At 45.0% G+C, this 14,973-nt stretch overlaps 1 protein-coding gene across 3 annotated transcripts in view; it reads right to left on the bottom strand.

Annotated features, from left to right (window-relative positions):
* The window catches only part of CASTOR1 (cytosolic arginine sensor for mTORC1 subunit 1), a 44,104-nt gene extending 35,724 nt beyond the window's left edge, over nt 1–8,380 (bottom strand). The window contains exons 1-3 of one of the 3 annotated variants that reach the window (XM_056528677.1): nt 8,219–8,347; nt 7,962–8,142; nt 5,569–5,639 (exon numbers count right to left, since the gene is read on the bottom strand). In XM_056528677.1, coding sequence (XP_056384652.1) covers nt 5,569–5,639; nt 7,962–8,074 — 184 coding nt within the window. In that variant the 5' untranslated portion in view covers nt 8,075–8,142; nt 8,219–8,347. Of the gene's footprint in view, nt 1–5,568; nt 5,640–7,961 lie in introns of all 3 variants that reach the window. The other 2 variants (XM_056528676.1, XM_056528678.1) reach the window with 2 other exon arrangements.
* Nucleotides 8,381–14,973: the final 6,593 nt, after the last annotated feature.

Genomic DNA, 14,973 nt, shown 5'->3' with positions numbered 1-14,973 from the left:
ACATACAATGTTACAGACAGTCCAGATCTGCGAAACATGTCAATGGCCGGAAGAACTGACCAATTAGAATGGACAATTTACTGGTAAAACCCCTGTATTCCTAAAGTGCATGCACTGACTGGTGTCTGGTAGCGCCCCCTACAGTACAGGGAGGTATTACATGTTCTGTACACTTTACCTGTACCAGGGTTAGCTGCTCCTTTGTACACCAGGTGAGGGCGACTCCATGTTACTTTTTTTTAGGACATTGCGTGTACTGTACAGGACCCTGAAGAAGCTTCTGTCCTCTACATAGACCAGTACTTCTCAAACAGGGAGCCCCCAGCTGTTGCAAAACTACAACTCCCAGCATGCCCAGACAGCCTTTGGCTGTCCGGGCATGCTGGGAGTTGTAGTTTTGCAACAGCTGGAGGATCCCTGCTTGGGAAACACTGACATAGACCATAATTTACAGCTCCCAGCAGATCTTTCTTACTTTATATGTAAGGATTTGCTTTATCTATATTAGTTTATCTACTTATTTTTCTTTAATTCTCACTTTTTCCTATTTTTGGATGACCTTTTGGTGCCTTTAGAACCAATTGCCAGGTTTCCATAGAGTTATGGTCTCAACATACAATGGTTTCAACATACAATGGTCGTCCCAGAACCAATTAATACTGTAACTTGAGGGACCACTGTATTGTAATAAAATCAAGTACATTGCACTACTCAGGAGGGACCCACTATCCCATTAACATTGTGGATGTAACCGTGAATCAGCGCTAAAGTAATTGCCTGCTTTATAGACCCAAGCATGTCATTGCACATACCATGACGTCTCACTGTCTGATTTGCGATAGCTGCAAGAACATGCTTGGTGAGCCAGCTCGGTGCAAGCATTATAATAGTACTGGGCGGCCTGGTTTCCTTCCTGGCACATTTCCTTTCCACTTTCCTGCCCAGTTCACATCATTTCCAGTATGAACATTACTTATGTGCTATAATCCCATACTGCACACCCAGGACCACCTAGAAAACCTTTGTACATTTCTCACAGGAGCTGAAGAAAAACAAAAAGTTAACCTGAATATCAATCACCCTCTTTCTATTATTATAATACAGCTAATAAAACATCCAAAACATGCAATGCACCACAAGCAAAACAGAATGCACCCCGTCCTGTTCACGTGCCAGCGCTCCAGATGCTCCATTCCCACACTTCCACCTTTCTAACTTCACACAGGAAAACAAGAAATGGCAAAGATCAGGAAACAGACCTTAGAGTCACACCTTATACAGTGGGCCCTCAAGTTACAATATTAATCGGTTCCAGGACAACCATTGTATGTTGAGACCAGAACTCTATGGAAACCTGGTAATTGGTTCTGAAGCCACTATAATGTTATCCAAAAATAGGAAAAAGTGAGGATTAAAGAAAAATAAGTAGATAACCAATTCAGATAAAGCAAATCCTTACATATAAAAGTAAGAAAGAGCAGCTGGAGGTTGTAATCACTGTCTATTTCAGTGTTTTTCCAAACAGGGTGCCTCCAGCTGTTGCAAAACTACAACTCCCAGCATGCCCGGACAGCCTTTGGCTGTCCGGGCATGCTGGGAGTTGTAGTTTTGCAACAGCTGGAGGCACCCTGTTTGGAAAACACTGGTCTATGTAGAGGACAGGAGCTTCTTCAGGGTCCTGCACAGAACACGCAATGTCCTAAAAAAGTAACATGGAGCCGCCCTCAACTGGTGTCCAAAGGAGCAGATAACCCTGGCACAGGTGAAGCGTACAGAATGTACATGTAATACCTCCCTCTACTGTAGGGGGCGCTGCCAGACAGCAATTCAGTGCATGCGCTTCAGTAATACAGGGGTTTTACCAGTGAATGTCCATTCTGATTGGTCGGTTCTTCCAGCCATTGACATGTTTCACAGATCTGGACTGTCCATACATTGTATGTGGAGTCTGGTTTCAAGTTACAATGGTCCAGAAAAGACCATTGTATGTTGAAACTAGTGCATGTTGAGGCCATTGTAAGTTGAGGGATCACTGTATTATGATGCATGAATATGTATAAACACAATAGATCAGGTTCTGGATAATACAAATCATTTACACTGTGGGAAATTTAGGGATGTTCAAGAATACATGTTACTCTCCATGCAAACAAAATGGAATGCTTTACAAAGAAGGCAAGAAAAGTCATCCACAGGGCCCAACCACATCCCCATTGAATAGGTTTCTGAGCAATGTGTAAATAAGGGCTTTGAACAAGTTTAGTAATTCTGACCATTTCTGAAGGTCACCTACTTTAGAATCAGTGACTTTGAAACATTTCAGTGTTTGCGATATATCTTGTTCAGAAAAAAAAAAAAAAAAATGTTTAAGCACATTAATAGGGAGTTGTAAATTCATAGGGATCTTATATGTGGGTCCTCCCCATCAAATAGAGTGGGGATAATTGGCAAAAAGGGTCGGACTCTCTTCAAGACTGAGCATTACACAAACAGCCCAAAGTTTTAAATAGACTGGAGGTTCCATTTCCATAATTATAAAGGTGTAAAATGTCATATTTATTCCTCTGTATCTTTTTTTAATCCTGGCTTTGGCTAAAAATGCAGATTACAACGGTGTAAACTTCGCATCGAGCTGATTTCGCACAGGCATAATACGGTCTCATGTCCTGGCCTGAAGGGTTTTCCGATGACCTGAACGTACAGCTGTCATGTCAGGTCATCAGACCAGGATGTGCTCCTGTAATAAGGAAACAAAAAATGTGGCCATATTACAACTGTGTGAAACCCAACACTGTTTATTGCCCTGGTGGTGCTGTAATGGATTTAAACATTTGCTACTTGGTTTTCCTGCACATTAGGTAATCCTGGCAAAAGTGGAGAACCCCTTTACATTTTTCATCCATGAATATATGGAAAAATTGCACATTTATGTTTTACATAAAGTTCCTGTGTGTAGAATACATTTAGAAGTAGTCATCAAAGAATTGTATAAATATCCAAAAATGTCAGAACGAAATAGTTCTGTCATTTTGACCCATTCAAACACTGGGTCTACCAGCATCCAGAAAATGTGGATTATGTGATCTATTACGAAAAAAAAGTTCTTTAGGGTAGGGTCACACGTAACGGATCCACAGCATATTTGACTGTGCGGATCCGGCGATGACCGACCGTAGAGTGAGTCCCCTGCCTGTGTGTCTGCTCGTAGCAGCAATCCGCTGCTACGAGCACACACACACACAGGGATCTGCACGACTGAAGTAAACTGCGCATGCCAGTGTTATGGATGGATCTGCAGCGTAAAATAAGCTGTGGATCCGTGGTGTATGACCCTACTCTTAATGTTATCAAAGGACTACTACATTTATGAAAGGAGACAAACAATAATCTGTAGGCTTGCAGGGAATTCCCCTTCCCAGTAGACAAAAAAAACAAATCCAGTCTTTGGTTTAGGCAAGTTTGGGCAGGGGCTATACACTTTTCTTGTGCGACAGCTCCAATTAAGGGTCTATTCCCACATACAGTATTCTGCACAGATGTGTTATGTCAGTTTACATTGAAATCTGCAGCAGAAAATCCTGCGCAGAATACTGTACATGTGAATAGACCCTTAAAGGAGAACTTTTTTTCTTCTTCTAATTATGGCCATTGTGTGGGATATAAAAAAAATTAAAAAACAAAAAAACCTCTACTTACCTCCAGCGCTCCCACGGTGCCTCCGATGTCCTGCTCTGGTCCCTTGCAGCGATCATCTTTCTGAAGCTGCAAACTGTCTACGGAACTGTCTACGGAAACACATGGACCCAATGTGTCAGACTGCAATTTAGGGAATCGCTGGTCAAGGCGAGACATCGCTTCCGTCAGCCATTCACTGAGCGCCACTAGGACACACTGGGGGAGATTTATCAAAGCCTGTGCAGAGGAAAAGTTGCCGAGTTGCCCATAGCAACCAATCAGATCGCTTCTTTCATTTGTCACAGTCCTTTTCAAAAATGAAAGAAGAGATCTGATTGGATGCTATGGGCAACTTAGCAACTTTTCCTCTGCACAGGCTTTGATAAATCTCCCCCACTGAGCCTGGGTGCTTCCGTGGACCGTGATGCTGCGGCTCAGGAAGACGCTCGCTGCTAAGTAGATGTTCATTTATTTTTATCCCACAACATGGCCATAATTAGAAAAAAATAAAAAACTTCCGCCTCAATTCTCCTTGAGAATCATGCAATACAATCTTATGACTTGCTTGCTCCAATCCCTTCTACTTGATTGTTCTCCCCCTCCCCCCCCCCCCCCAAAATCTTATTGTACAACTATAAAAAGTTATAAAAAAAAAAAATAAAGTACTTCCCCAGTAGAATTGCTACACATTCAATATATTGAAGACAGGGACCGTAATGATCTTGTAATGGATCATGCAGCAACAACAATTCTGCAGATTATCACACTTGTAAAGAATGGATTCCAACAATAAGACATTTACTATTGTATTGTCCCTTTAAACTGCAGCACACATCACGTTACACACAGCCATTGTGCATAGATAACACAGTAATATATAAAAACGACAAACTGTTACACTTACCATTTTAAAGGGGTATTCCGGGGAAAAACTTAGAGATATATAGATATATAGATATAGATAGATAGATAGATAGATAGATAGATATCTATCTACTGTTAAACAGATTTGTAAATTACTTCTATTAAAAAAATCTTAATCCTTTCAATAATTATCAGCTGCTGAAGTTGAGTTGTTCTTTTCTGTCTTGCAACAGTGCTCTCTGCTGACATCTCTGCTCGTCTCGGGAACTGCACAGAGTAGGAGAGGTTTGCTATGGGGATTTGCTTCTAAACTGGGCGGTTCCCGAGACACGTGTCATCAGAGAGCGCTTAGACAGGAAAGAACAACTCAACTTCAGCAGCTCATAAGTACTGAAAGGATTAAGATTTTTTAATAGAAGTAATTTACAAATCTGTTTAACTTTCTGGAGCCAGTTGATTGATTGAGATAGAGAGATAGATATAGATATATATATATATTATATATTTATATCTATCTATATCTATCTATCTATATCTATCTATCTATATATATCTATCTAAAAAAAAAAAAAAAAAAAAAAAAAAAAAAGATTTTTCCTGGATAACCCCTTTAATATCTAAATCAGTGTTTCCCCAACCAGGGTGCCTCCAGGTGTGGCAAAACTACAACTCCCAGCATGCCTGGACAGCCAAAGGCTGTCCAGGCATGCTGGGAGTTGTAGTTTTGCCACACCTGGAGGCACCCTGGTTGGGAAGCACTGATCTAAATAAAAAGGACACTAGTGCCCATCAGGCATTTGTCGCAGGGCTCTTATATAACTAGCGTTAGACAACGAAGGCAGAGTCATAGTCAGCACATCCGCAGTGGGTTTCCCGAAGCTGAAATTCCGCTTGGGAATTTTGGGATGAAAGTGGAATTTCCGCATCTGATAATCCGCCAGCAGATAATGTTGTTACCTGTTGATGCCAACGCGCTCCACTTGCGGATTTTTCACTACTTGTGACCCTATTCTAGTAAGGTAACTGTACCTGCAAAACCTTCCTCATCCAGCATCAAGGTGTAATCTTCTGGAGTTTCTGTCAAACTGAAAAACTTGCATCTGTTAGAAATAAAAACATTATAGACTGTGTAAATACATGTAACCATCACATCCGGAAAACATAAACAAAGAAATAAATATAAACAACATAAATGACAAATGAAACATTACATAAAATAAATATAAACAACATAAATGACAAATAAAACAACATTACATAAAATAAATAAACATAAATAACAAATAACATGATTAAATTGTAAACATATCAAAAAGGCACAAAAACTCAAGCAAAAACCATGATATCGGGACATTTCAATAAAGAATAACTCCATAATCTTCTGTTATAAAATCAGTGAAAAGTTCATGGCCCGGGGACTCAAGAAAGTTCTGTAGAACTCTAATGATTCCGAATCCCTAGTGGAAGCTCCCGATGCTCTTTACAGTCCACCAGCATTTTGATGTTGTGTTACTCTAAGGGTGCTTATTAGAGATGAGCGAATTTACAGTAAATTCAATTCGTCACAAACTTCTCGGCTCGGCAGTTGATGACTTATCCTGCGTAAATTAGTTCAGCTTTCAGGTGCTCCGGTGGGCTGGAAAAGGTGGATACAGAGTATCCTAGGACTGTATCCACCTTTTCCAGCCCACCGGAGCACCTGAAAGCTGAACTAATTTATGCAGGAAAAGTAATCAACTGCCGAGCCGAGAAGTTTGTGACGAATCAAATTTACTGTAAGTTCACTCATCTCTAGTGCTTATGCACACCACGTTTTTGCAATACAGTTCCCATATCAGGTTTTTGATGAAAAACGGATTCCTCAAAACCGGACTAAACTGTATCAAAATGTGTGTACAAATTTTAACCCGTATACGGTTGAAAAACGTATATGGTCTGAAAAATGGTGTCCGGTTGCATCCGTTTTTTAAGAAAAAACATATACGTTTTTAACTTCACTCCATTTTGAATAAAGTTTCACTTGTCTCATTGAAATTCCAAGAAAAAAAAAAACTGTGCAAAGTCAAAAACCGTATGGTGCAAAGCGGATGGGACCGTAAGCACATACAGTTCTGTACGGTGGTCTCCATTGGCTCCCATGTTAAAAAAAAAATATATATATATATATATATATATATATATATATATATATATATATATAAATAAATACATATAAGGTTTAATACAGTTTTTCACCCGGACCAAAAACCGTGGTAGGCCACGGTTTTCTGTCCAGAAATAAAAAAAGGAAAAAACAGTATGGTTTGAAAAACGGAGACAACCGTATACATTATGGTGCATACGGTTTTGAATGGCAAGTCTATGGCCACGGTTTGCTGTATGGTTGAATACTTTTTAAAATTTTTTTTTAAAAAGTATCCAAAAACTGTATAGAAAAATCGTGGTGTGAACCCACCTCACTCTAATACAGCGTTTACCAGCCTGGGTGCCCTCGGCTGCAAAACTACAACTCCCAGCATGCCCGGACAGGTTTGGCTGTCTGGATGTGTTGAAAGTTGTAGATTTGCAACAGCTGGCAGCACCTTTCTTGGGAAACCCTGCGCTTATATCTTATACAGTATATTGTTTATACTCTGGCTAAGAAATATTGGTAGTCATATGGTAGGGGAGATAAGTAAATGGTAGTCGTAATCTCCACAACATGTGGATCATAACATGATGCAATGTACAGTACAGGGTGGACGGGCCACTGGACCAAATGCTTCAATAGAAAAAAGTTTGGGTAACCCAAAAGCCCATGTGCCAACCAGCACCATAGGCGCCAACATATACACAGGGATACAGTATACATGACCAGTTTACAGTGTGAGATCTGCAGTGACCACATGATACACACTAAACTCTAGCCTTGTGTTTCCCAACCAGGGTGCCTCCAGCTGTTGCAAAACTACAACTCCCAGCATGCCCGGACAGCCTTTGGCTGTCCGGGCAAGCTGGGAGTTGTAGTTTTGCAACAGCTGGAGGCACCCTGGATGGGAAACACTGCTCTACCACATGTGGTCAAATGCAGCCCGGGGATGCTGGGAGTTGTAGTTTAGCAACAGCTGGTGGCACCCTGGTTGGGAAACACTGCTCTACCACATGTGGCCAAATGCAGCCCGGGGATGCTGGGAGTTGTAGTTTTCCACCATTGCCTAAACCACTAACGTACCACCTGTGGCTATACAGCAGTGTTACCCAAGCTATGGCTCTCCAGCTGGTACTAAACAACCCCCATCATTGCTCTATAGCTATTGACAACCTGCTGCCTTCGGGGTGCACTGACTACCTGCTGGGAGTGGTAGTAGTTGCCCTACAGCTGCCCCCATGTGTTACCCCTCAGTGTTACCCCCCCCAGAGGATGCTCTCTCCCGGGCACGTACCTCGTCCGATGCCGCAGGAACAATAACTTGACGATCGGGTGAGTGTAGAACCAGAGGCCGGACTTGTCAATGCTGGTTACCCGCACCCGGTGCTCCAGCAGCTGCAGGTCCATGGTGTATAGACCCCGGGATCCAGCGTGAGCTCTAAGGGGCGGGACCAGCGCGGCTGAAGGCGGAGCTCCTATACGTGTGAGAAATGGGCGTGGTTAGTAGGCGCTCGGTGACAGCACGGACACGTTTCTGGGGTAGTCACCCGCCTGTCGGAACACGCCTGCCCGCTCGCCGGTGAGAACAGGTAAAACGCTGGAATAAAGGATGATGCTCAGAGGAACCTGCCCGCTGGCAGAACACGGTCTAAATCCATCACAGAACTGCGCAGCAGTGACGGAACGCCCACGTGATCGGACCCTACGCGGAGGGGCGGGGCCTGAGGGGATCGCAGAATCCACAGATCCCACGGATCAGGGACGGCTGCAACCCCTCTGGTTGTAATTCAGTAGTCTCCAAACTGCGGATCTCCAGCTGTTGCAAGACTACAACTCCCAGCATGCTCGGACAGCCAAAGGCATGCTGGGAGTTGTAGTCTTGTATCAGCTGTAGGTTCACAGTTTGAAAACCAGGACCAGCGACACTCAGGGGTAAAGTCCTGGGAAAAAATAAAAATTGTGGGAACTCTTCCACTTAATGGCTGGTCCTGCTGGACTCCTGCTAATGGGTACGGTGTTCCTGCTGTGGAAAAAGTGCAGGAACTCGGCTCCCACGCGTTCCTGCAGGACTTGAGCCCTGGTGACACAGTTTAATACAGCGGACTGGGGACAAAAACCAGGCCCATGGCATAATGCACCCCTCCATCACCCCGACAGCGCTAAAAGGATATATGACAACAAATATATATATAGTTGATATAAAGTGAGAAGGAACCAAGCATTAGATGTTACCATATATAACGCATTTTCTATGGTAAAATCTTTATCTTCACCATCCCCAGGGGATGTTTTTGCCTCCAGGGATGGTGAGGATATGAAGTTTGTAAGTTGCCGCCCCCACTCCTGGGCAGATAGCTATACTTACCTAGTCCTGTCACTCCAGCTGTAGTCAGGCTCCCTCAGCGTGATTAATGGCCTGCGTCATCGCAGCAGAACGATGACACCTGCTGTCAATAACACCGAGGGGGCATCACTACGTCCGGAGCGACAAGACCTGGTAAGTATAGCTCCCCGCTCAGAGGAATACTTAAGGGCCGGCCTTGGGAATGTTAAAAACTTCATATAATTAAGATGGTTGGGGGGGGGGGGTAATTAATTAAAATGGCACAGGGGGATTGGGGGGGGTTAACGAAATGGCACAGGGGGATTTGAGGGGGAATAGTTAAGTTAAAATGGCACAGGGGGATCAGTGCAGGAGTAATTAAAATGGCACTGGGAGGGGGTTTGGGAATGAAATGGCATAGGGGATAATTGAAATGGCATAGGGGAAGCATAGGGGCCACCTATATTCCCAATCACCCCCCCCACCACCACCACTGATCCCCTGTGTTTTTTCATCGCCCCCTCCCCCCTATCAGAAGGGGGGGGGATTGAAATGGCACAGAGTGGATCAAAGGTGGGAATTGAAATGGTACAGAAGAGGGGGGGGGATTGGGAATTGAAATGGCAAAGGGGGGAATCGTCAATGGACTGCACTGGAAAAATGCAGAGTCTAACATGTTGTCCCACAAATCCTGAAGAGATGAAGTTTTGGCTGGAAGAAGACATCATGGCGGTCTGAGCTGGATGGAGAGGGAAAGGAAAGAGGACGCCGTTGATCAGAAAAGATGTAATTGTGAGTCCCTAAATGTAATTGTAATCACTTATATGGTATACACATCTGTATACAGCTGGTATATACATCTATATGGTCCTGTATATAATCACTTATATGGTATACAAATCTGTATACAGCTGGTATATACCTCTATATGGTCCTGTATATAATCACTTATATGGTATACAAATCTGTATACAGCTGGTATATACATCTATATGTTCCTGTATATAATCACTTATATGGTATACAGATCCTTTATACAGCTGGTATATACCTCTATATGTTCCTGTATATAATCACTTATATGGTATACAGATCCTTTATACAGCTGGTATATACTTCTATATGTTCCTGTATATAATCACTTATATGGTATACAGATCCTTTATACAGCTGGTATATACCTCTATATGGTCACTGTATGGGGGGGGGGTGAGGTAGTTGGTTTGTACATAGTGGATTTTATTTAATAATAGTATAGTAGAATTATGCAGTCACTAGTCGCTTTTAGGTGTAATGGTCCTTGTGTGGCGGAATTATGTGTCCCTTATATAGGTGTAATACTGGTAATATTTATCTTGGTATACCGGTATTATTGGTATTTTTGGTCTCAGTATGCTCGTTCTGGTCAGGTTACAATAATGTAAGGTAATATTTGCTCCTTGTTTAGTGGTATCAATTGTCATACATATGTTAACTACCTATATACATACATAAATATATATATATATATATATATATTTATATGCCTGTGTGTGTGCACGTGTGTTTGTGCTTTTTCATTCTTGGACCCAGGCAGCACAGTGTCTTGGGCCGGCCCTACTTATCCCTCCGGCCTCTGCCTCCTCCCTGGTCTCCTCCATACTGACTGTGTACACCGCGCACTATGACTTGACGCTGTATGCAGTCAGGTCACGTGACTGTGCAGTGCAGACTGAGTCAGGTCACGTGACTGTAGCATGGGCTGTTGGAGACCAGCAGGGAAGGCGCTCACTTCGGGACCCCCCCCCCCCCCCCCCCGGTGGACATAGAGAGCAGCGGAGCAGGAGAGGTTTTATTTATTTATTTTTAGTCTGATTTGAGGTCTGATGGGACTGTCTGTCACTGTCTCAGAACATCGATATGGGGGGCCTTAATAAATAATTAACAACTAATATTGGGGGAGGGGGGTCTTCCTGAGCAACTGATATGGGTGGTGGGTGGAGCCCCCCTGAGCAAGTGACATATGGGAGTCCACCTGAGTAAGTGACCTATGAAGGGGGGGGGGGGGGTCCTGAACAATTGACGTATGGGGGGGGGGGGGGGGGCAGGCCTTTTAACAAAGGTAGTTCATTTATACAATTGCCTATTAATACCACTATACTGAGACCAGTATTACCAATAATGCCGCCACACCATGACCACATATTACCACCACTTAATGACTTACCACCATACTACTACTGAAAAAAATCCTCTATTTACAGACCAATATTCCCCCCCATTGACCATATAGTGGTGGATATCAACTAGGGATCGACCGATATCGTTTTTTTTAGGGCCGATACCGATAATCGGTGGAGGTTAGGGCCGATAGCCGATAACTTATACCCATATTCCGGTATAAGTTATCAGCTATTTATCCCCCCGCAACACCGCTGCAGATCATTGATTTAAAGCGGGCGCTCTAAATCAATGCACTGCAGTGGCTTTTGCGGTGCCGTACGCCGCCGCCACCACCCGCTTCTCTCCCCCTACCTGTCAGGGTGGTCCGGCCCATCCATCCTTCCTGTAGTGTCCGGCGGCATTCCGGGTGAACCGGTCCGGGCTGTCCTTCTTCTCCGGGGGTCATCTTCTCCACTCCGGGCAGGCTCCGGCCTAGTAACGCAGCATAGACGCCGCTGCGCAGTGACGCCCGTGCGCAGCGACGCACCTGACATCACGGCGTAGCGGCGTCTATGCAGCGTACTAGGCTGGAGCCTGCCCGGAGTGGAGAAGATGACCCCCCGGAGAAGGACAGCCCGGACCAGTTCACCCTCCACCCGGAATGCCGCCGGACACTACAGGAAGGATGGATGGCCCAGACCACCCCCATTACAGGTAAGTTTCATTTTTTTCTATTGACTCGGAGGGTGGGGGAGGGTGGTGGAGGGGCCTGACCGGTATAGCGGTATGGGCAAAAATCCATACCGTGGGAGAAAAAAAAAAACGGTATCCGGTTCATACCAGTATACCGCCCAGCACTATGGTGGGGGGTGCGACGCGGTGCGGTGGGTGGGGTGCGGTCGTGGTGCGGCGGGTCGGGGGGACGGACGGGGGACGCTCGCGGTGCGGTCGGTGATTACAGTTACATCCTGAACCGTCCACCACACAGTTGCTCTCTAGCAAATGGGGCGCCAAAATTGTGTTGTGGAATAATGAAAAGTCACTATTATGGACATTTATCAACGGGTTTAGTCAGGTTTTCTTTACTATAATTGTCACAAAATTGTCGCAACTGCGATTTTTCGTGCGACATTTTGACTGGAAAGCGAGAAAAGCAAGTTTTCCAAAAATCAACTACATAGTAATAATTTTAAAATGGACTACGGGTAGTCAGGTATTTATTAACTGCGACAAAAAAAAGTCGCAACAGGGTTAAAAATTGACTAAATTTACTCCAGCTCAAACATGGAGCAGAAAAAGCTACTACCAAAGTAAAAAAGGAAAAATTGCTTACGTGAAAGAAAATTATCAACAGGCTGAAACCAGTTGATAAATACGTCTCACATAAGCCAAAAAAAAGTAAGGAAAAAATTACTAAAAAAAAAGAATACATAAGCAAACATTGATAAATGTCCCTCATAGTGTGGGATATTGAGTAGGCAGTTATTTTCTTTGTGACAGGGTGTGGTAGTGGTGTGGTTCCGCGGTGACGATGGTGGTTGTAGTACTGTGTGAACTCCACTTACCACAACTCCAATGAAGCAGTCATCTGTATCAGGGCGCCAGGAAATAAATCCTCAAATGCCAAGACTTAGGCTGACCGCTGAAACTTTACTAAACTGGTCGTAGATCCAGAGCTGTGGAGTCCTCTGTATTAATATGCGAATGTATTTTATACATTCCTTGAAGGAAAGAAAGTTTGTGTGCTGATCTGCTGCTGAAGATAGGGCAGTGGGAGGATCCAGGAAGGGGCATTTATTATAAAACATGATTTCCCTAGTTGAATCCCATAGTCATGTTTAAAGGGGTACTCCGCCCCTAGACATCTTATCCCCTATCCAAAGGATAGGGGATAAAATGTCAGATCGCCGGAGTCCCGCTGCTGGGGACCCCCGGGATCGCCGCTGCGGCACCGCACTTTCATTACTACACAGAGCGAGTTCGGGGGACGGAGCAGCGTAACGTCATAGCTCTGCCCCTCGTGACATCACGGCCCGCCCCCTTAATGCAAGTCTATGGCAGGGGGCGTGACGACCGCCACGCCCCTTCCCATAGACTTGTATTGAGGGGGCTGGCCATGACGTAACGCTGCTCCAGCCCCTGTATCGCCCGTCATTACGCACAGAGCGAACTCGCTCTGTGCAGTAATGATAGCGCGGTGCCGCATCGGCAATCCCAGGGGGCCCCAGCAGCGGGACCCCGGCGATCTGACATCTTATCCCCTATCCCGAACAGCTGTACTACAGGAGGAAGGTCTCTTACCTTCCTTCCTGCAGTCCGATCGCCGATTGAATGCTTCAAGCCTGAGATCCAGGCTTGAGCAATCAATCGCCAAAAACCCTGATCAATGCATCCCTATGGAGATGCATTGAACACAGTTAAAGATCAGTAAATGCAATGTTATAGCCCCCTATGGGGGCTATAATATTGCAAAAGAAAAGTGTGAAAAAATCATTAACCCTTTGAATTATCCCTTCCCCTAATAAAAGTTTGAATCACCCGGCATTTCCAATAATAAAAAAAAAAAACTGTGTAAATAAAAACAAAAATAAACATATGTGGTATCGCCGCGTGCGGAAATGTCCGATTGAAAAAAATATACCGCTAATTAAACCACGTGGTCAATGGTGTACGCGCAAAAAAATTCCAAAGTCCAAAATAGCGTATTTTTGGTCACTTTTTATATAATGAAAAGATGAATAAAAAGCGATCAAAAAGTCCGATCAATGCAAAAATGGTACCGACAAAAACTTCAGATAACGGCGCAAAAAATGAACCCTCATAGCGCCCTGAACATGGAAAAATATAAAAGTTATATGGGTCAGAAGATGACAATTTTAAACGTATATGTTACGCCGAGCGCTCCGGGTCCCTGCTCCTCCCCGGAGCGCTCGCGGCGTTCTCCTCTCTGCAGCGCCCCGGTCAGACCCGCAGACCGGGAGCGTTGCACTGTCACTGCCGGCGGGGATGCGCTTCGCATAGCGGGACGCGCCTGCTCGCGGGTCGCATCCCAATCTACTTACCTGTCCCGTTCCCCGGCTGTCACGTCCTGGCGCGCGCGCGCCGGCTCTCTAAGATTTAAAGGGCCAGTGCACCACTAATTGGTGCCTGGCCCAATCAGTGTAATTGCTCCCATCTGCTCCATGCCTATAAAACCTCACTTCCCCTTCCCAGCATTGCCGGATCTTGTTGCCTCAGTGCCTAATGTAAGCGTTTCTATGTTTGCCTTACCAGTGTTACCAGACCTTCTGCCGTTGCCCTAGACTACGAACCTTGCCGCCTGCCCTGACCTTCTGCTACGTCTGACCTCGCCTCTGTCTAGTCCTCCTGTTCCACGCCACTCTCAGCAGTCAGTGAGGTTGAGCCGTTACCGGTGGACATGACCTGGTTGCTACCGCCCGCAGCAAGACCATCCCGCTTTGCGGCGGGCTCTGGTGAATACCAGTAGCAACTTAGAACCGGTCCACCGGTACGGTCCACGCCAATCCCTCTCTGACACAGAGGATCCACCCCCAGCCTGCCGAATCCTAAAAGTAGATCCGGCCATGGATCCCGCTGAGGTGCCACTGCCAAGTCTCGCTGACCTCGCCACCGTGGTCGCCCAACAAGGACAACAGCGGTCACAGTTGTCCGCCATGCTACAGCAGCTTCTGCCTCTACAGCAGCAACCATCTCCTCCGCCAGCTCCTGCACCTCCTCCACAGCGAGTGGCCGCTCCTAGCCTCCGCTTGTCCCTGCCGGACAAATTTGATGGGGACTCTAAACTCTGCCGTGGTTTCCTGTCTCAATGTTCCCTACACTT

Source organism: Hyla sarda, chromosome 1, assembly GCF_029499605.1.
Source record: "Hyla sarda isolate aHylSar1 chromosome 1, aHylSar1.hap1, whole genome shotgun sequence".
Lineage (NCBI taxonomy): Eukaryota > Metazoa > Chordata > Amphibia > Anura > Hylidae > Hyla > Hyla sarda.
The sequence above is the reverse complement of the archived record's forward strand: the minus strand, read 5'-3'. Positions and strand labels throughout refer to the sequence as shown.